Raw genomic sequence first — 23341 nt, 5'->3', positions numbered from 1 at the left:
ATTGCCTTGAGATATTTCTGACAAGTCCTTTATCTTTTCTTATCTGTCGTAGGAATTGTTCTAGCACTGGATAATATGAAATCAGTTCCTTAGAGGAGGATCAGGTCATACACCAGAAAATTAGACATTGTCACCTGCGATCAAGTAAAAATTCACGTAAGCTACGGAAAAAGTAAAAATTGATTCTTGAATTAGCATTAGGATTTATTTTGAACACTATTGATTGCGGATCCCCGACAACAATATTAAAATTTGTCGAGCACAAAAGATATTATAAAAATAAGATCATGTTGTATCAAATATAGTATAATAAGTATCGTCTCTATAGGAATTGGATTAAATAATATTTTAGTATTTCTTGGCTTAACACTATTTGAGATGAATAACTGTTTGATTTGAAATGGATAAAAAATCAAAAGTAACATACTAAAATCATAATCTAGTAAGTTTGGTCACAGGAAACTTGATAGTTGAGCTACGACAGCAACACATCAATATGAGAAATAATAGGCACGATAAGACAAGTGCAAGATTGTTATCCAGGATCTAACTCAATTCAATTTTTTATGGTTCTATTAATTTTTGTAGATCCAATAGGTAATTAGAATATTATTAGAGTTAAGACTCTTCTTTCGAATGAACTTAATCTCTATTAAATAAACTATTAATAGGCACAATGAAAATATGCAAGAACACGTTGATAGGAATGATCTTCAAAATAATTTCTCACGAATATTTTCCTAACTCAATTCACTTGATAATTCAAAAAGCTCTCATGATTAATTAGAAGAATCAACAATATGAAATAAAGAAGATAATGCGAGATTTTCACCAATTTATTCCTCTTTCGATTAAGTAAAATAGTAAATAATTCTCCAATTCAATTCGGAATTCTATCAATGAATTCAAGAAAATAAAACAAGAGTTAAATCCATAGATAACAATAAACAACACATATATCAAAACTCTAAGGTATACTACTCCATAGATACATAGTAGTTCATCACCGATATGTTTTAAGAAATAGAAAATATTAAAAGCAATGTTATAATCTGAACTCCCTTATTGAACTGATTGTTGGTTGAAAACTGATAAATTCGTGTTTCTTCACATCTTAGTTGCTCTCTCGATATGTCCTAGGTTGAATCCCTCTTTAAAATCATATTTAGGAAGTATTTATATCGTGTAAAAATACTCTTGGACCAAATTATCTTTAATGAGTTGAGGTGGACTATTCAGTGTTGAAATTACACTAATGAGTCGCACGAGGCGATGCATGGGGCGTCGAATATTTACCGTACTTCTTCAGTAAATTTTCCTACTTTATTATACTAATTCCTCTCTCCTTATGTCGGCATAAGGACTGTAAGAATCATTGATTAATAAAGAAGTATGCAGGTGAAATCAATAATAAACCCCTATTGGAATTACAACCTAGCAACCATCGGACGAAGGAAAAATCAAGCCAAACAGGAAGCGAACTAATTCATTCGGGCGAGACATATTACGATGTCATGATGTGTCCATTTCTATGACCATTCCTTTATTTCTTGCAGGGTGATCCCTATTCTAATCAAAAGAAGTACCTCATGGTCTTTCAAAAGTTATATATATTTCTGGACACTCTTATGCACTTTTGGCTTGAGGCGACGCCTAGTGCGTCGCCTAGTGCGTCGCCTTAGGATAATTTGTCCAGTTTCTCAGTTTTCTTCTAGTTCTTCTATTCATACTTTATCTTCAAAACTCGAACTCGATCCTGATTGATTTTTTTGGTTTTCTTCAGACTTTGAAGTTTCATATTATCCATTTTAGCTCCAAAAGATACTTTTTACTTCAAAATTAATTCATGCACAGAAAAATTATGTAATAAGTACACAATATTCATTATAAACTCAAATATGATTATAAAGTATAGTCAACAATAGGTGAAAATGCTAGTTAGAGTAGTTCACTAACTTCTAATTCCCTCCACTACCATGGATCCACAATCCTATGAATCTCAATCCTCAATACCACCAAAACCCCCAGATATTGAACATGACAAAACTATTCCAAAAGAATTAATGGCCAAATCTTCCTTAAAAAATGTGCTAATTGCTTCTGACCCAATGAGCTTCGCCCCAAACCTAGGACAGACTGACATGGACCTGACAAAGATCTCCACAGAAACGTCCATGCACTCATCAAACTCTATTGCACGAGGCATCAAGCAAATTCCTTTAACGGAAGAAGACAGACAGCGTATTTATGAGCCATGAAAATGCTCAATTATTGTTAAATTGGTAGAAAAACGCATGTCACACCAATATTTAAAAAAGAAGATTCAGGAGCTTTGGTATCCAACAGAGGATCTTTCTCTAATAGATCTTGGAGAAGACTACTACATTATCAAATTTAAAAATAAAGGAAAATACGGAGAAAGCTATCAACCAAGGTCAATGGTTCATCAATGGCCATTTCCTATCGATTTTTAAATGGAAGTCTAATTTTGTGGCTATAAAAGAGAAACTAACCACCTCAGCAGTATGGATTAGGCTGCCCCATCTACCAACAGATTTTACGATTCAAAAATTCTAGAAAAAATTGGAAATGCAATTAGACGATTACTAAAAATTGATGTGTGTCCATCAACCACTCTAAGGGGACGTTATGCAAGAATTTGTTTCGATGCAGTCCAACCTTTTCTTTATATTGACTTTCCTAAACAATACATTTATTATGAAGGAGAAAAAACTTTATGCAAAAAATGTGGAAGATTTGGTAACATGATGGAAAATTGTAGCTATGTCCTAAAATCCCCAGAAAATACAACTTCATCCAAAGATCAAGTCATTCAAGCAAAAGAAAACTCAGAGGAAGGATGGAAAACAGTCTCATTTAGCAAAGGAAGAAAACAAGGTCCAAGAAATCCTCGTCCAATTCTCACAAATCCAACCAACTATTCCAAAAGCTCAAGTATCTCTGTAAAACTCTTCAATGCTAATACAGGAAAGTTCTTAAATACTCAATTATTATAATACAAACCTAAGGAATCCTCTAATTACAACCATCATAGTAAGAATCCGGCCACAACAAATACTAATCAAAATATATTGGCTATGGAAAACCACTTTTCCCTTCTGGAAGGAGAGCAAATGGTTTTGGGAGATACCACTGATCTTTTAATTAACAACAAAATAAAAATGTTAATCTAAGTGCTTGTGAGCACTTGCCCCTTCAACACAAGGATCCAGCCATGCTGGATATAAATGTGGCAACAAGTATTATTAACAATAATAATAATAAAACGCAATGCAAAATATTACACAAATGGACGATAATAATTCCCCTACTAATGATAACCCTACTAACTCTATTAAGAGACTAAACCACAAATCCGATAATAAACCTCCTTTGGACAAAAGATATGAACAAAATTTTTCCTTTAGATATGGAAACATACCCACTCCTGGGCATGCAAGCCAAATGGCAACTCACACCAATGACAATGGACAAATGTCCTACGCCCTTGAGGAAGAAAGGGATACTATATCCATGGAGGATATTCATATAAAACAAGGCATTGGGAAACCAAAGGCCATGCAATCATCACCTACCTTTACCCTACCCCCAATCACTTGTCTACTGCCAGTAGCCCCAACCCCACGCCTATTACCACTTCCTTAAACTCTCAATCCACCATTAATGATGCCAAGACTTCCTTCAACCCTAAGAAGAAGGAACAGACTCATCCAAAGACTGTGACAACACATAACACAATCCAGGGAGAACCTACCACTCTTTCCCCAACTCGAGAACCCTACAAATTGTGTATGCTCAACCTCCATAGGCACAAGACTATCAACTTGCCTCGTGGATGGAACTAGGTCTAACGGGCCATACAATCTCCTTCAATGTCCAAATCAATGGACAAGAAGCGATTGTGATACTCCACAACACTCAGTATCTAGCACAACTAGTAACAGAGGGAATGAGGCTTGCCATGAACAACTGTCTAAACCAAATGTGGTGAAATAATATTCTCCAACCACTGATGCCCTCCTTAAACCCTCAAATGATCCATGCAATGATGAATTAATGGAACATGCCACTACAATTCAACCCAACTCACCCACAAAATGCTCCACGAGACATGTCCTTCTTTCCAACAGAAATGTACACCCACCTGATCCTAGTGCCATCACTGAGAAGGAATCCTGTATTTCCAAGAGGGATCAGGGAGAACGGGGAACCAGCAAACTCAACCATTAATCAAGCCATGAATCATCCAACCAACAACATTATATGGAATATAAGAGAAGGAAACAATGACAATTTCAGGGAAATGGTTGATACTCATAGACCTTGTTTAGTAACTCTACTTGAAACAAGAATGAGGAATCATGCAGAATTGCTCAATGATTTTGGCTTTACGGAATTGATTAGGTTCCAGCGAAGGGCCAATCAGGAGGTATGGTCATGATGTGGAACCACGAAGTAGTTAGTGTCCACAATGCAGTTCGTAGAAACCAGGAGATCCATGCAACAATAGAGGTAATACCTATTTGTAAAAAGTGCCTTTTTTTTCAATTTATGCTAGTACCAATATCCATAACAGAAACTTGATGTGGGATAACTTAGAACATATTACTAAGACATACAAAGGACCTTTGATAGTTGGAGGTGACTTTAATGATATCTTAGCTTCAAATGAAAAATTCGGTGGAAGACCTATCAAAGATAGTAGAGCTAATTTTATTTGGTCTAAGCTAAATTCATGTAATCTAATAGATTTAGGATTCAAAGGGTGTAAGTATACATGGTCCAACCTTAGACATAGGAACAAGGGTCTCATCATGGAACGTTTAGATAAAATTTTAGGAAATGAAGACTGGATTGATTTGTTCCCAAAAAATATTTCTATAATTCATCTAACCAAAACACACTCAGTCCATAACCCTTTACTAATTGAATTAATCCCTAAAAATAGGTTACACCATAATGCACCTTTTAGAATGGAAACCTTCTGGTGCAAGCATCCAGAGTTTCAAACAATGGTAGAAAACAACTAGCTAATGAATGACTATTTGAAAGGCAGTCAAAACTTTATAGACAAAATTAAGCCTTGGAAGAATAATACTTTTGGAAACATAGTGGGAAAAAAAGGAAGCTACTAGCTAGGCTTCAAGGGATCCAAAATTCGAAAAATTACACTACTAGTATTTTTCTTCAACAATTAGAACAAGGCTTAAAAAGGGAGTATAATGATCTCCTAAAAATCGAGGAAGACTACTGGAAATTAAGGTCTAGGATTCTATTGCTAAACGAAGGTGAAGCAAACACTAGGTTTTTCTATATCACTGCTACAAATAGAAAAAGAAGAAATAAGATTAATTTCTTTAAAGATGATAATGGAAATTGGATTAATGATCATCACCAAATTATGTCTCATGTCCTTAATTACTTTACTAATACCTTCACAACCTCTCATTCCTCAACTAAGTGGAATACCCTACTAGGTAGTACTTATCCAAAGTTAGACCTTAGATCCTTAGATGCACCCCTACTAGATATTGAATCAAAAAGGCTATATACTCTTTCAAACCTTTTAAGGCCCCTGGATCGGATGGTCTACATCCATTTTTTTCCAAAAATATTGGAAAATCATAGGGCACTCGGTAACAAAGCTTTGTCACAACATATTCAATACACAAGAAGTCCCAAAAGAGATCAACAAGACCTACCTATGCCATATACCAAAAATTCCTAACGCCAATAACATTAGGAATTTCAGACCAATTGGTCTATGTAATACTATCTACAAAATTGTGACAAAAATTCTTTCTAATAGACTAAAACAATTCTTGGAACATTTAATAAGCCCTTACCAAGCTAGTTTTATGAAAAATAGAAGAGCTGTTGATAATGCAATCATCATCCAAGAAATAGTTTCCAAACTAAAAAAAAATGAAAGGCAAACAAGGCCAAATGATTCTAAAAGTTGACCTCGAAAAAGCCTTTGATCATTTGAAATGGTCATTTGTTCACCACACTCTCGAATATTTCAATTTCCCCCCTAAATTCTGTAAGCTTTTACTAAATTGCATCTCAACAAGTAGTATAGCTATTCTAGTAAATGGATCTGTCACAACTTTCTTTGAGCCTAGTCGTGGCATCAGGCAGGGAGATCCCATTTCACTTTATATTTTCATTCTATGCCTAGAAATGTTAACTAGATATATCAATCACCATGTTGACACTAGGAATTGGAATCCAATAACCTTATAGAAGAACTACCCGAGTTTTTCACATCTTTTTTTGCTGACGATCTTACTCTAATGGCAAAGGTTAACAATAAATCATGTCATGCTATTAAAAATGGCCTATACCTTTTTTGTAGTCTTTCTGGACAATGTATAAACAACACTAAATCGAAAATTCTCTTTTCTAAGAATTGCACCCCCTCCCTTATCAAATTTACTTCTAGTACACTAGAAATAAAGAATTGTGATAACTTTGGCACTTACCTAGGTTTCCCAATTCTTAATAATTGTCCAAGATCTAGAGATTTCCAATTTATTAGAGACAAAATGAGATCTAAGCTAGCATCGTGGAAATTAAAATTCATTAACATAGCGGGCAGAACTACCCTAGCTAACTCATGCCATAACTCCATTCCCAATCACTATATGCAGTACACCCTTCTTCCTAAAAATACCCTCAACAAGATTGACAAAACCCAAAGGGATTTTATATGGGATAACACTATTAAAAAAGGAAAATATACCTTATAAATTGGCCTACTGTGTATTAACCTTAAAACAATGGAGGCTTAGGCATTCACAGTACCAGATCTAAGAACTTACGCATATTAGCTAGTCTTGCATGGAGACTTCTAACAAATTCTATAACCCCTTGGGTCCGTCTAATCATAACCTCCTACAGTTTAAACAAAGAGAATAATAGGAACTCCTTCATCTGGAAACGTATCCAAAAAGGTTGGGATATTTGCTCTAAAAGTATAACTTGGTCACCTCACTACCTTTCCATCATAAATATTTGGGAAACCAATTGGATAACTAATATGGGAAACCTTAGAAAAGAAGTAACGGGACCTCTATCCACAGCTGACCTTTTGATAAAAATAAGAGATATTTGTGACAAAAAATCCCGGTGCTTTGATAATATAAGGCTGGACCTGCCTAACAATATCAAGGTTAATATCTCTAACACTAAAATTCGCAAGAAAGGGCCTAACAAAGACATCCCGATATGGTCCCTAAATACAAAATATTTTTTCACATCAAAATCGTGGTATGCCTTAATAGAACCTCCTTCATCCAATCAACTCGACTTCTCCTGGATTTGGAACCTAAATTGCCCTAATAAAATTAAATTCTTCTTGTGGCAATGTCTCCATAATAGACTACCATGCCATGAATATTGACCCTTTGTGCCCTATTTGTAACTGTCAAGAAGAAGAGACTATAAGTCACATTTTCCTTCATTGTGAGGCGGTAAAATCCTTTTGGGAAAAAAACTAGGGTGGAATAAATCAAATAACAAGAACATTAAGCATTGGCTCCTTCAAGTAAAAAGCTTGGATTTCACCCTCACAAATAACCTTCTAAACTGGAATTGCTTCTTCCCTTTTGCCATTTGGCATATTTGGATCAATAGAAATAATAACAATCAAAACAACACGGACTTTCCTATTAATATTAACCATATCATCCAAAAAGCAATTGAATTTATTCTTCTTACTGGTAAATGTCCTAGCACATGTACCAAAATCCCCATTCAGATTAAATGGAACAAGCCACTTAGAGGGTGGTTTAAAATAAATATCGATGCTAGTTTTAAAAATCACAACGAAAGAACTGGCCTTGGAGGAATAATCAGAAATACATGGGAATTGGATAATTGGATTTGCTAAGACTACCCAGGCTACTGGATCACTACATGCAGAAATGAAAGCACTCATGGAGGGGCTAAAAACAGCACAAGAATGGAGAATGTTCCTGCTGGAAATAGAGACGGACTCCACAGATGTGACTCATTCAATATATCAAGGGATCAAATTATATAATAACATTGTTGATAAATGCAGGTTATTCATGCAACAACAGAAGGTGATCCTCCAGCATACCTTCAGGCAAGGGAATATGATTGCACATCATTTGGCAAAGAAGGCAAGGCAGAAAGGGAATCAAGTTTTTGTATTACCACCATGCTATGTAAACTCTCTAGTAGAAAGTGACCAAAAGGAACTCTATGTTTGTATTAAGACTTTATCTTATGATGCTTGTAATATCTTAGCAAGCTTAGGAAATCGAAGTGTCCTTAGTGACACAAACTATGAAGGCTATGTACGCAATAACTAGTTATTAATATATATTATTCCTATTTGTTAAAAAAAAAAAAACAATAGGTGAAATAAAGCCAAAAACCAGTGTTTGTAGCATACCATCTTACTGTCTTTGAGAATATCTATTTCTTATCACAGAAAAGAAAAAAAAAAAAAAAAAAGAAAACTAAGAATGTTTCTTACGGAGACCCAAGAAGATGCATCATTTCACATGGCATGAATTGATATGACAAATGGCCCTTCTCATAAATTCCAATCCTTACTCCTCATTGTTTGAGGTATATTAGCAAAATTTCACTCCTCAATTTAGTGACAGATCAAAATCTAAACATTATGGATTTTAAGTTGAGCGAATCAGTTTTGAAATAAATTTTTAACTCTATTTACACTTGTATTTTTCACGTATATACATGGAAGCCAATCAGGAAGCTCTGGATTCTGTTGAATCTACTTATCTGCCAGTCTTTTACTCATTATAGATACAATTTCTACTGATCAGCACTTCAGCAGTTATTATATCCTTATCATCGACTCGTTGATTTTGGCATTTAATGTGTAATTGGTGTAACCGTATATGAATATATAGATCTGCAGCTTTTGCTTCTAATCCAGAAAACAAAAACATTGCTAGATATAGTGAATGGTCCAAAACTGTGAGAATATTTATCTCTTCTTTCAAGAGCAACTTAGCATGCTAGTCAAAAAAGTTTATCTTCCCCATCTTTGGTTGCCTTAAAAGACATACGAAGATTGTTTTGATTGAAAGTACGTAAAGATAGAGCATTCTTTTGGAAGCCATCAAAAGTAGTGTTTGAATGAAAGAAAGGAACTCTTCTTTCTTTCTTATTGTTTTCCTTTTAGTTTAACATACACAAACAAATATCACCCATACAAAGGTTTCTAACAATCCTCTCTCTTTTCTCTAACCCACAACTGTTAAAAAGTAATAGTAGTAGTAGTATTAATTTAAGTTAATTTAGGCTATCTGGGACCCCAATAGGTTTTTCTTTTTCCTCCATACTTCATATTAAGGTGATATTAAACTCGGAATTCACACTACTTTTTTTCAACTATATAATGAATATAAAGTTTTACACATGATCAGAAATAGTAGGAAGAGTTAAACATAGTAATCTTGCTTACTTGTAGGCTTCAACTGGAGAGTTTCAAATTTTAAATACTTATGAGAAAATCACTTTTACTAATTCAATAGTCATGCAACCTCCATAATAGTTACTCTATTTGAAATTTTATAATAGAAATGTTATCACTTCAATTTTATATGTAACTGTATTTGTAGAACTTGCTATTACCTAGCAATTCAAGAAAAAGAAATGCCCTTAATTAATGAAAATCTCACTTACACAGATTACTTAATATGGCACAACTTACATTATGCAACCGATCCAAAGAATTACAGTAGGTAAGATTAGTAACACACAAAATAAGTCAAATAATTTATTGCAACAAATTAAAAGATATTAAGTAATAGTAATAGTTACTGTTTACCTCGAAAATACAAGTAGCAATTAAACTTGATTTGTGATTTTAAAGATATGTGATTTAGTTCAATATCAATTATCCCTCCTTTCCAATTTATGTGAACATGTTTGACTGGGCACGAAGTTTAAGAAAAAAATGAAGAGTTTTGGAATTTGTGGTCCTAAACAAGTGAAAAAGGGGCCCAAAGTATTTGTGTGGTTATAAAAGCTTCCCATTAAGGGTAGAATTGTAAGTTTAAGCTAAATTGTTACCAAATTTAGAAAGGGGTCATTCTTTTTGGAACGGACCAAAAAGGAAATAGGTTCACATAAACTAGAACAGAGGGAGTAATAATCAAGAAATATGAAGTATAGAACTGAAAGATAGAAGAGAATCAAACCATTGTTAGTTAACAGCTGTGACCTCGAGGTGGCTTAAGGAAGTAAGAACAATTAAGTGAAAAAATCAAAGTAAGAACAATTAAGCTAAGAAACAATTCTGATGGACATCATGCAAAAAGTAGAGAGTATATTCTTTGCTCAGTAAAAAATGGCCTTACAAATGATCGGGTTCCTCCTTATATAATGGGGGAACCCTAAATAAGGAATATTTTCATTTCCAGTAGGGAGTATTCTTGGTACAACTGTCTAACCATCTAGCACGGAATTGTACGATCCTACTTCGTACCATAACGGTACTATTTCGGGGTCGAATACACCCGACCTCGGTATGCATCGTGCTTCACCTTCGAACTCGGGTCTGGTCCCTCGAGCTCGAACCTGGCCTTACTCGGACTCGGACTTCGGACGACCTCCCAAGTGTATAGATCGAAGGCATTTGATCTCAACCGTATACAGATAGTCCCCACGTTTCTTAGAGTAAGATGATAAGATACATTTTTGATCCTCGTTTTCCCGAAGCCTTTAGTGATGATGTCATTTCTGTGATGCATGCATTCGAAGTGACCGAAATGTCCCGTCGGTCCACTTCCCCAAAACATTGAATGCACGCTAGTATTGGTCGGCCACTAGCGTCGCCGAACCATCGTTACCCCTCTATAAATATGAGGTGATTGCTCTTAGTAAAGAACTTTACATTTTCCTTACATTTTTCCTGTCTTCATCTCTTTCTCTAATCGCCCTTTTTCCACCGCCTCTTAAAGCACCAAAAAACTCCAAGCTTTTATAAGAAACACCACACCCCTGTGCAACCCGTATTCTTTAGCTTACAGTCATGGCTAAAACTTCCAAAACGGTCCTAAAAAGGATAAAGCGTCGTCTTCTTCTACTTCCCAGCCGTCCAAACCGGTGGTGCCGCCAACTCTTGAGGAAATCACCCCCGGTCCTTGGGTAATCAAGAAGGACTTTAGTATTGAGAGTCCCCCCGACGTCCCAGGTCGACGTGAGCATGCATCTCGATATATTAGCCTGATATTGGAGACGATTATCGAGGATGTGAGGAAGGATTATGGCTGGGGAGACGAGGTAGTGATCCAGATCCTAAACCCCGAGGAAAGCATTACTTCCCATGCGGAGGATTTTTTAAGTGTTTACACTTATCCCTTCACTTTGGGTCCCCTCGATCCGGTGGTGATCGACTTCTGCAAAACATACGAAGTCACTCTTAGTCAAATTCGCCCCTCCTTTTGGCATATCATGATTATGTTGCGCTTCTTTTCTGAAAAGGCCGAAGGGTTAAAATTCACCCTCAGCCATCTGATTTGATTGTATCGACCCCAACTATTTTGAGGGCTCATCAAGTTGCAGCATCGAACAACAAAAGCCATCTTCTCCAGTACTAACGAGACCAAAGATCAAGGTTGGATGAGCCGGTTTGTCAGAGTAAGAACTTCGCACGTTATTCCCGAGAACAAAATGTCGTTCCTGGAGAGGTGGAACTTTAAAAGTAAGTGGAGCTCCCCGGTATCTATTCATGTTCTACTTTTTCATCTTATAATAACTTTACACTTCTTTTGGCAACCACTGCTTGGTTTCCTCTCGGAGTGTCGGACCACGATTGGGTCCGAAAGTTAGTTGCCACATTTTCCTACGATAAGTACAAGTGGCGTGAATTAGCGAAGGTCCAGTGGGAGGCCAAAAACCATGGTAAGTGCTTTCCCGAGTTTCAAATACTTTCATATACTGGTGGTGTCAATTTACTCATGTTTATTTCTGCAGGCCTTGGGGATGCTTCTGAGATGAGGTCAGCTCCGTCCGGGGAGAAGACCAAGCCTTCGATTCCGAAATCGGAGAAGGACAATAAATGGAAGAGGGTTTCGAAGCCCGAAGATCCTCAAGATAAGAAAACCCCTGCTTGAAGGCTGCAAAAGAGATTTTCTCACGCAGGCGCAGATTCGGCCCATGATTCCCTAGATGATGAGGAAAATAATGGCGAAGAGTCGGCGTTGGTGCATTGAACTATGAAACCAACCGAGGTCGTCATACCTTCCGAGTTGGAGACTTCATCCCGTGGTGAGGGAAACCCGAAGGAAGATGTGGGTGAGGCCCCGTGTCCCCGGAGGTTGATATTGTCCCTCCATTTTTAACAACTATACTAGAGGGGGCAAATGCTGAGACCCTTGAAGCTAATGAGAACGCCCCGAGTGAAGAGCTCGGGGCCACGTCAACAGGTCACTCCCTTTCTTTGCCAACTTATTCTGAGGGGGAAATCGAGGAGGCCAACGCTCTGCGAATGCTCGATCCGAGCAAGATCCTCAAGCAAGATCCCTTTCAAGGTTGCTACGTTGGGGTTGAGGATGCCAACGACCTCAACGACACATCCACCATCTTTGACGAGGCTCAACATCTCCTCTCCCAGGTAAGTACTTACTTTCATTATTGTAATTTTCACTTTTCTTTCTTTTCTATTGACTGACATATCTCCATTTCATGTATAGGCCATCACAAAGTTTAGAGATGAGATAAGCCAGTGTGAGGCCGAACTCAAGAAAGTTTCGGGTGAAGAGAGCCATATGGATCCTCTATAGCCAAAAGGAAGAGGAGCTTAAGGATCTCCAGACCGCGTTGGCCAAAGCTCAAAAAAGCGAGTCTGAACTTGATGAGCAGGTACCTGTGCTTTTAACAGAATATGACCTTCTTGGTCCTATTTCAGAGGATAACACTTTGATATCCCAGCTGCAGCAAAAGATATATACGATTGGGCAACTCTGGAGCGAGGTTGATCAAGTTAAAGCTGATTGTCATCAGTGGAAGAATAACATGGATCAACTAGCTGTCGATAAAGAGGCTGTTATGTCCCAACTTGCCTCGACTGAAGCCCAACTCCAGGGCATTGAAGAGAAAGGTCTGACTCAGGCCAAGAAGATCGAGGAGTTGGAGGCCGAGCTCGCCAGAACCCGGGCCGAAACCATACAGTCCAAGGCTGAAGCTGTACAAGCTAAGGCCGAAGCTAAGACGATCAGGGTTGCGCCTGATAAATCCAATGCCATGTACTTTTGGGATGCTGCAGCCGTTCAAGTTGAGTTGAAGGAGGCCTCCGATCGGGGAAAGCGGAGCAATGATTTGGCTAAGCACCAAGCCTGGAGGAAGACTCTTGAAGAAATTCATGCCCGGGGATTTGATCTTGCTGAGGAGATAGCCGAGGCAAAGGTGCGGGAAACTGTTGCCAGGTTTCTTGTCTCCTCCGATGATGAGGACATAGTGAGTGGCTCTGAGGACGGGGAAAGTGAAGAAGATGTTCCCGAGGGAGAGAAGGCTCCCCAAGATAGAGCTACTGAAGGTGCAGTTTCTGAATGTGACGCTTCTGGGGATGTAGCCTCGAAAATAGATTAGGTTTTCATTTTCTTTTTTGTGCAAGGGACCTTCGGGGACGTTGCAAACATGCTTTGTAAAATACCCTTCTTGAATATAAAGTATCTTTTAGATTTATCCTTAACTTGTGTTGAATTTTATTTTGTTCTCCTTTGAGGAAGACTTCGATAATTCAGATAATCAGTCTGAATCTTGATTCAGATTCAGAATATAATAAATCAATTCGATAAGAGCTCGGAATAATGGGACTCTTGAGTCCGAGTTGACTGAGAGCGAGGTCTTGAACTCCAAATTGTTTGGCCCTTAGGCTCTTTAAGTTGGCCCTTGGGATCTTTATGATGGGCCGATTCGGCATTTAAAGTGGCTATACTTTTCTCTTGTTTTCGACTAAAACACTTAGTAAAAATTTTGTATGCCTTAGTATGTGTTTTTTATACCCGTTTGGGTTTTTCGGAGGTTCGACGTATCGGAACGTTATTGGTAATTTGGTGAATAAACATAATTGAATGCCTCTTGAGGTATTTTCGAAGTCCAACGTTATCGAAGCCCTTGGATTAATCGAGGGCCAAATTTATCGAGGCCCTCAGATTTTTCGGGGGCAGAATTTATCGAAGCCCTTTATATTTTGCTTTTGTCGAGGGTAGCCTGATTCAACCGGTTTTACAAAGTGTTTGAAGGCCTTAAATTTATAGCGGAAGTTTGATGTCTCCGAGCCGTGTTATTTTGGTCGTAGCCTTTATATGACCATAGTTTTTGGTATGGTTGTAGCCTTCGGGCATGTCGCTTGGACTTGTTTCCCGATAACTTTCCGAACTTGTTCGAAAAGTTAGTCCCCGAGTATATTGTCCTTGGACTTTATTTCGAGGGGGTGTCCTCCTTTGGGTTCTTATAAGTCCGAGTTTTCAATAGCTCAAATGTATTTACTATCGATGGCAGTCCCCGAGTATTTGGGGATACTTTTATGCTTTGGCTCTTGAGCCATTTCCCGTAGGATTATAAGTGTGGAGTTCGTGTAATAGTAGACTTCTTTGAGACACAAAGTATTTTTGATATTAACACAATTATTCTTCAAATAATTGATACACACGTACATGCTTTGTCGTTGGGGCTTGACTATTCTATATGGACACGGTTCATCTGACCGTTTGGTCCATTACAAAGTTTTCCTATTGAGGCCCTCTTAGACGTGAAGTATTTTACTTGAAAATATAATCTCCGAGGGTGATGCCCCCAAATATTCGAGGTTGATTAAGAAACCTTGGATACTATTGAGTTCTCCTTAGGTAGCACATAATTGTTGTCTCGTTAAAAACCTTGCCCGTAAAACGCATTTGGGACAAAATCCGATCTAAGGGAAAAAGAGTGTAATGCATGCTTTAAAACCTAAGGCCTTCGTGTAGAAATACGATGTCATACCTGTCGCGCTCCCTTTTTACCCTTTTTGACGGGGAAGTCTTGGTTTCGACATTCATGGGGGAAATAACTCGTTTTCCTTTTGGGAATTGGGTATTTGAAGAGTCGCCACCTAACGGATTATGGTGCGTTACGACACTTTGAGCGATTAACTCATGGACTAGTTTGCATTACCAGAGATTTAGGATAAGAGCTCAAAATAACTTTGAGGGGAAGGTGTTAGGTACTCCTCGCAGTCCACAACGGTGGGTCCTGGCCGAACTTAAACTATGTGGATTAGTCATTTTAACACATAAACAATTTTAACATGTACTTGCAAGTAAAGGAATGTTTTTGACATGTATGATTCAAGTAATGAAAGTAAGGAAAAAGGGTTTGAACAATTTACACATTTGTAAATAAAAGTAAATTTATTTAAACACCGGGAGTTGGGAAAGAGGGGTCCTAGGTTGGTTAGCCTATAGGATCATACCCACATAATGCCCGGTAAACACTTATCAATGAGGGGCTACACGTGACATTAGCGCGTGGTCATCATATTCCTTACTACCCAATCCCCTCCCCTGGTCATAGCCTTAAGCGTTCTAGCAACCTTGAAAGATATCCTATGCGTGCACTACCCGTCCCTTCCTTGTGGACCAGGAGGTATTTAGGACCTCTAATTTAGGTGGTTCTAGACCATTCTAGGATATTTAAAGGAGAAAAGTCTAAGCGTCAATCAAAATAATTAGGACTGCACTTAAAGAGGAAACAATTAAAGGATCACATTTACCTTCACAAACATAACAAGTAAGTGCACGTCTTCAAACAACAATTTCAAATATTTAAGAGAAAACCTTAGAACATGATATCTAGGTAAGCAGAGATTATACAGTATGTAATTAGGACCGAAGTGTCAAAGAACTGAATCCTACTTGTCTACTGATTCTTTAAACCTGTTGAATATGAACAGTAAATAACAATGTGCAGTTTTATAGTTTGCAGAATTTTAATCGTCCTACATGCTTGCCTAGATGTGTAACAGTGATTTCCTATGAGCATGATATCTATTATTGATTAAGAATGTAACTAAACAACAAACAATTTTAGACGGCAGTTTGGATCCTATAGGCATGCTTTCTAGCAATATTATTTAAGGAGACGTTGAAACTTATTAAAGAAGTGGACATATTAGTTGATTAAACCAATTCAGAATAAACAGACACGAATTAAACCGATTGTTTAACCAAACTGGTTTTAAGTCCTATAGGCATGATTTCTAATCAAACATAATGTGAAACAAGCAGAATTCATTTGACCAAAGTGAAACCCCGATAGGCGTGATTTCTATTAAAGCTGATTTTAACTCTTATAGGCATGGTATCTAATTATTAAAAGCGATTTAGATCCTATAGGCATGGTTTCTATTATTAAAGCAGATTTAGATCCTATAGGCATGACTTCTAATTGTAGAAGTAAAGCAAACAAAACTCATTTAAACCAAAGAAGGTCCTATAGGCATGTTATCTAACAAACACATTTGGATCAACAAGGGCCCTATAGGCATGGTATCTACCCAATTTTACCCACAATATATAACTACCCTCCCTTTTCCACTAATCACCCCACTGTTTGTTTACAAATAATTATTACAGACCAATGAATTGAATAAAAATTACATAGATAGAACAGAAATTAATCTATAGGGAGCCTGAAGTAGGCCCAAATGATTTCCGAGCCTCCAGTAACCTGAAATACCAAAGTTCCATAGCCAATTTCATGTCTAGGTGTGTCAGAGTTCCCTAAAGACCTTAAGGATCCCGAGCAGCGCTCACACCTAGACCTTTCTCAAATAACAACTGATTATTGTGCAGTGTGGAAGCTCCAGCCCTGATATGCCAGAGTTCAAAGAGATCTCAAGGGTCTCTAAGCATTACACATCCAGAGGGGCAGGACCTAGTATTCTAGGAGTAAGTGAAAGTGCATAATGGTTTGAAAGAGTTTAAAAGAAAGGTCTTAGGATTGAAAAGAATTTATGAAAATCATTAGTGATAAAACAGTTTGAGGAAAGTGTAAAGAAGCAATTTGCAGTCAGAACATAAGTCATAGAACAAACAAACTTTAGGAAGCACTTTGGCAAACAACTTTCACACAAGGGAAGTGGGATTGGGAACATAGAGAGTGCACCTTAATGGAGCATAAAAACAATAGGATACATAGAGTTTGAAGGGGGTTCTATAGAACTAGTAGATTAGATAAAACTAGGTCATGCAGCAAAGGATCACAACAGAAACATGTTGAAGCCACTCTGGAGAGAGTAACTTAGTATGAATAAGGCAGAACAAACAAGGATTTAAATGGACATGCTAGGGAAGCGTTAACAAGTGTAGGCATGCTAGTTACATAGAAGCAGAGTTTAGATAAACAATAGTCAGGCAAACATGCTAGTTACATATGTAAACATGCTAAACAAGATGGAAAACAAGCAAGTAAAGTGGAAACATGCTAATCAAAGGTTTGAATAGGCAGTATTGGGCATGCATGAGTAAGCAGTAAATAGAGGCAAGAATGGACTCAAACCATATGGGCTAAAGCAGCAAATAAACATAGAGGTTTTGATTCTTAAAATTAACCAGAAGCAAACCTAGTTAAAGAATGAAAAACACAAGATGTGAGAAAGGTATTATGCATTTTCCAGCCTTGTCTTGCAGTCGGCTAGAACAACAGAGATCACATGTAGCAAAGAGAGCAGAGAGAGAGAGAGCCTTTTAGAGTATAAAGTGATAGTTTCTGAACTATTGTTCGTGTCTGAAGTTAAAATAAGAGGGAGTTTATATAGTAATCAAGAGTTAAACAAAATAAGGCAAGGGATAAATTATGTAGCAATTAGGGAAATTCACAGAATCGGTCACATACGTAAAATCAGTAGGTCTTCCCCTTAATCAAGGGGTAATCAAATCAACGGTAAAAGCATGATAGACATTTAAGGAAAAGAATCAAGTAAGGTTTGGGTATAGAGTAGGTAATTATGGGTAAATGAATAGAAGTTTCAATTAAGGAAACAATCAATAAGAATCAACAAATAACAAATAAGGAAGGGAAAAACTAATTAAGGCAAGGAGTTCAATCAAACAGAGTAGAAAAATAAGAATCAAAAGTTTTGTTAAGGAAAAGAGTCTAAATCAAACCAGGAAATAAGAACTTTAGAAAAGTCAAGGGTTCAATCAAAGAGAAAATCATGTAAAGAGTCAGCAAGTCTTGTAGACTAAATAAGGCAAGAAATGAATAGTCAGAATTTGACACATAACTTTAACAAAACAAATAGGTAAATCAAGAAAACGACACTTATTTAAGGAGAAAAATATAGTCTTAACATGAATAGTCAGAATAAACATAAACATATAGAATCAGTAGGAAAGTTGAACTAAGAAACTCAGCAGAGGCATATTAGGATAAGAAAACCACGAGACATCTAAATGGCTAAAGAAAGATCACAAGAACCAAGGCAAGAACAAAGTCAGTACACAAGTACTCAGAGACCAAACAAAGAATGTCGAAAAAAAATTAGGGCTTTTAGTATAAACGAGTTAAGGTTAAAGCAAACTTTACAAAATCAGTCAAGACACATAAGAAGCAGAAGATCAAACACTCAAAACTATCAAACATTTTTGGAAAAGAAATTTTCGGAAACCCTAGTTTAGGAAAATGGAAAACCATTTGAAAATTAGAAGATCCTTGTAAAAATCAGAAGGTTACTTGTAAAAATCATATGAAATAGGTCCAAACATCTCATATTTGTACAGATTTAAGAAGTTTAGAAGAAATTAGGGTTTCGAGAAGAACAACATAGCGGTGAAGAAGCAAGCTCAGAAACCCATATATCTAAGGCAATATAGAAAGCTCTTACTTGGAATCACACTGGAACAGCCTGAAACAGGCGAGTAAGGACCATAGATGCAAGCAAACTAGCCCTGGTCCCTTAAGGACCCTGGAAATGGTGATACCAGTACAAGAGAGGCCACTAGAGGCCTGGGGGATGGTGAAAAACCACCATAGATAGCAATAGATGCGTGACGACGAGGTCTGATTAGGGTTAGGTTTGAGAGCATTTGAGACATGAATGGGATTTATGGGCGGCTGTGTGGTGAGAAATGAGAGGGTTTGGGGGCGGTCGTTTTGTTTAATTTAGGAAAGGATGAATCCGGATGGGTATTGGGTCAGGCGGATGGGTATTGGGCCTGGGGTAGGTTTAGGTTGGGATTGGGCTGGGTATTGGGTCAAAATTAAGGCCAAAATTGAAATAAAATAAGGCCAGATTTTAAATAGCCACTTTTAATAACTAAATAATTTATAAAAAAAATAATAAATGAGTACCAAAAATATCGTTGGGTACTAAAATAATTTAAAATAATTATTTAACATTTATAAATATAAAATACCATTTTATGCATAAATAATATAATTATACTTTAGTAAGGGCTATTATTACAAAGATGTGCAATTTAGCTTAAAAAATATAAATATAATTATAAAAAATGGACACAAAAATATTTCAACACTATGTTGTCATAAATAATGAATTTGAATGGCTAAATCATCACAAAAGGAATTTGAAGGATAATTATTGGATATTTATGTAATGAAAAGAGGAGAAATAAATTGATTTAGAGCTTTTAAAACAGTAGAAAAATTATAAAAATACTTATGCATGCTTATAACTGCATATGTACTATTTTGAAAGCATATATACATGTTTAAAAAAATATATGAGAAAAAATTGGGTATCAACAACTGCCCATCTTTACCCGGGAAGGATGAAAGAGTTTTCGGGTAAAGAAATTATGGCCAATTTTGATCGGATGAGATGTTTTGAAGGATAGAGGCCGTACTCTGTTATTTGAGCTGCCTATACATCCCTAGTTTTATAGGAATCAGGCCACATGTAGTTCTGGGTTCATTGGCGGAATATGCTGATGAAGTCACTACAAGAACGAACACGAGATGCCAGAGCGGTTATGGTGAGAGGTTAAGTTTGAGATAGTTTGAAAGAACTGGAACGAGGTCACTCCCGCTAGGATAGCAGTTGTTTGCTGGTCACGCGCAGATGAAGAGATGCTACCAACATGTATTTGTGCGGAAATTTAATCATGATGCAGATTCCCTTGGACCATGAAAGTTGTCTTTGGACGGTTAAGGATGACGTCCTCGGACCATGATGTCTTGGGCCATGAATTGTTTAATGAGGGATTTGCAGGCCATGAAATGGTGTTCTTGGGCCATGTAGATGGTGCCTCCGAACCATGACGATTTTGAATAATGAAATGCAAATTTGAGAGATCCTCAGGCCATGGCATGGTGTCTTCCGGCTATGAGGATGATGCCTTTTAGACTATGACGCCTTTAGATAGATTGGCAATATTTCAGCCCATGAGATGCAGTAATATGATGTCGACAAGACAAGGCTTAGTCTTGTGAAATGAAAGGTAGAGCTTAGCCCGATTGAAAAGCAAATAGATAGCACTACAATAAAGCGATACTTATGCAAGGATGGACAATGTTTAGTTTCATGCAAATGTGGAGGCAGGGATTAGCCTCATACCAGCATAGAGGCAGGGATTAGGCTCATCCAGGTATGGAGGCAGGGATTAGCCTCATGCAAACAGGGATGCAAGGATTATCCTCATGCAGATATGGAGGTAGGGATTATCCTCATGCAGATATGGAGGCAAGGATTAGCCTCATGTAGATATGGAGGTAGAGATTAGCTTCGTGCAAGTATGCATGCAGGTATTAGCCTCATGCAGGTATGGAGGCAGGGATTAACCTCATGCAAATATAGAGGCAAGGATTAACCTCGTGCAGGTATGGAGGCAGGGATTAGCTTCGTGCAGGTATGGAGGCAAGGATTAGCCTCATGCAAGTATAGAGGCAGGGATTAGCCTCATGCAGTTATGGAGGCAGGGATTAAGGCAAGGATTAGCCTCATGCAGATACGGAGGCAAGGATTAGCCTCATGCAGATACGGAGGCAAGGATTAGCCTCATATAGATACGGAGGCAATGATTAGCCTCATGCAAGATATGGAGGCAGGGATTAGCCTCATGCAGATATGGAGGCAAGGATTAGCCTCATGCAAGTATGCAGGACAAGGCTTAGTCCCATGCAAAGAGCGAGTAGCATACATATTTGCGAATTTGGTGTCTGATGACCTGTTTGATAGTGATTTTGCTTTGTGTATACATGATTGTGAATGCTATCGCTACGTCAAATGTGCATGCATTCAAAGAAAAATTGTGAGTTTTTTTAGGGGGAGGTTGGTTCGTGCTTCTGTCTGTTGGCCTTGCTTTATCCGTTCTGAAGGCCTTTTCGAGTTTCTCTGGGTAACACCTGGCTCTTACAGAAATAGAGTTTTCGAAAAATATGCAATTATTGATAAAAATAGAGTTATTTTAGAAAACATAGTGAAATATCAAGTATTTTAGATGAACTAGTGACTGTAACATATTTCAGAGACATTGCCGCTTCCTCATGTTAGAATTTTGAGGGTCCTCCTCAAAATTATGCCCCAGTTTGGTAAATGACCATTTGGCTGTTGCGGGTAACGATCCTCATTGATCCTTCTTGGAATTTTGAGAATCCTTCTCAAAATTCTGCCCCAGTTTCTTAACCGATTTTCGACCGTCTGACATACGTTGGGGTTGGCTGGACTTGCTCTGGAATTTAGAGGGTCCTCCTCAAAATTCTGCACCAGTTTTTGATCTTGGGGGAAATGGAAATTTTATTATGATATGACCGAACCCATATGACTACCTATGTATCCCCTCTTAAACGGGAATCAGGTCAAGCTTAGTTCAATTATATCAAATGAGGAAATATAAATAATCTAGGCATAGTATCGCTTGACTGCATCTGAATTGATTGGTTTTGGCCAGATTTCTCCATCCATCTCCGCGAGTATGAGTGCTCCTTTTGTTAACACCCTGTGAACCATGTAAGGACCTTGCTAGTTGGGAGAGAATTTCCCTTTGGCTTCATCTTTGTGTGGGAAGATCTTCTTCAACACTAACTGTCCTAGTGCAAATTGCCTTGGTTTGACCCTTTTGTTAAAATCTCTAGACATTCTGTTCTGGTAAAGCTGACCGTGACATACTGTGTTCATCCTTTTTCTATCTATGAGGTCCAACTGTTCATAGCAACTCATTATCCACTCTGCATCGCTGAGTTCAGCTTCCTGTATGATTCTTAAAGAAGAAATCTCTACCTCGGCTGGGATGACAACCTCGGTACCATAAACCAGCATGTAGGGAGTTGCCCCGGTTGATGTGCGAACCGTGGTACGATATCCCAACAGAGCAAAAGGAAGCTTCCCGTGTGTTGGCCCAAGAATAGGTGAAGTTTTGAAGAATGACAAATGAACTCAGTTATGGACCAGGTCCATCATGTAAAGCACAGTCATGATCAACCTATACATGTAAGATGCACGTGAAGGAGATAAGTCCTATTGATCAAGCAGCAATATCTCCTGATCTGATCGAAAAGGTTGCATATTGGATAAGGGGAGAAAGTCTCCTTATATGAAGAGAACATAATCCGGATAAAGAGAGTGTTAGAGTTTGATAACATCAAAGACTCAACTATGATAGAAGATCAGAAATTGAATCCCAATCAAACTCTGATTACTAACCTATTAAATGACAGTGATTGATCTCTTTTACAGGTATTGCGCAAACGCAGAAGTTAAACTAAATTGAAAGCAAAAGAGCAAGGCGATTTTGCAAGCAATTTATGTGAGATTTGAGTGTGCACTTCTGAAGCTACTTGAATAAGATAGAAGAACCAGCTCCATTGTATTTTTTCTTATTCTAGTTCAATTGTAGTAGGTGGTTCAAAGTTGTACCTTTCCATCTTTCATAGAAACAATTGTATTAGGTACTTTGAGAGTTCAAGTTATAGGCTAACTTGAAGTTGTCGCAACAGTTAGAGGCTGGTTGCTACAACGGGATTAGAGGTAATCCTTAGGTTTACAAAGAGTTTTGTAAATGCTATTTTGGCTTAGTGATTTAGTGAAGTGTTGGGGAAAATCCTACTGAGTAGTAGGTCGTGTTTTTTTCATCTTTTGAGCCGGGTGTTTCCACGTAAAAATCTCTGTATTATTTATTTTATATACTTTTAATTCTGCAAACAGTAGTAGTTAGAACACCTAGAAGAACCTGGTTCTTCTAGATCGAAAATTGGGTACCACACAAATCACCCCCTCCCTCTTGTATGGTATTGACGCTTAAAACATCAATTGGTATAAGAGCAGGTTATCCTTGAAGAGGCTAACACCTTAGGAAAAGATCAACATGAG

The 23341-nt window shown here is 37.6% G+C and overlaps 1 protein-coding gene across 1 annotated transcript; it reads left to right on the top strand.

Moving 5' to 3' along the window:
- The first annotated feature begins 12216 nt into the window (after window positions 1–12216).
- LOC138873524 (KNR4/SMI1 homolog) lies at window positions 12217–13620 on the top strand. The gene is made up of 4 exons (XM_070151994.1): window positions 12217–12232; window positions 12387–12646; window positions 12726–12786; window positions 12941–13620. Exons 1-4 carry the CDS (start codon window positions 12217–12219, stop codon window positions 13618–13620), a joined length of 1017 nt encoding a protein of 338 aa, XP_070008095.1.
- The last annotated feature ends 9721 nt before the right edge of the window (window positions 13621–23341 follow it).

The sequence above is a fragment of the Nicotiana sylvestris genome, chromosome 7, assembly GCF_000393655.2.
Source record: "Nicotiana sylvestris chromosome 7, ASM39365v2, whole genome shotgun sequence".
NCBI lineage: Eukaryota > Viridiplantae > Streptophyta > Magnoliopsida > Solanales > Solanaceae > Nicotiana > Nicotiana sylvestris.
Note: the sequence above shows the minus strand (reverse complement) of the source record. Positions and strands in the feature narration are given on the sequence as shown.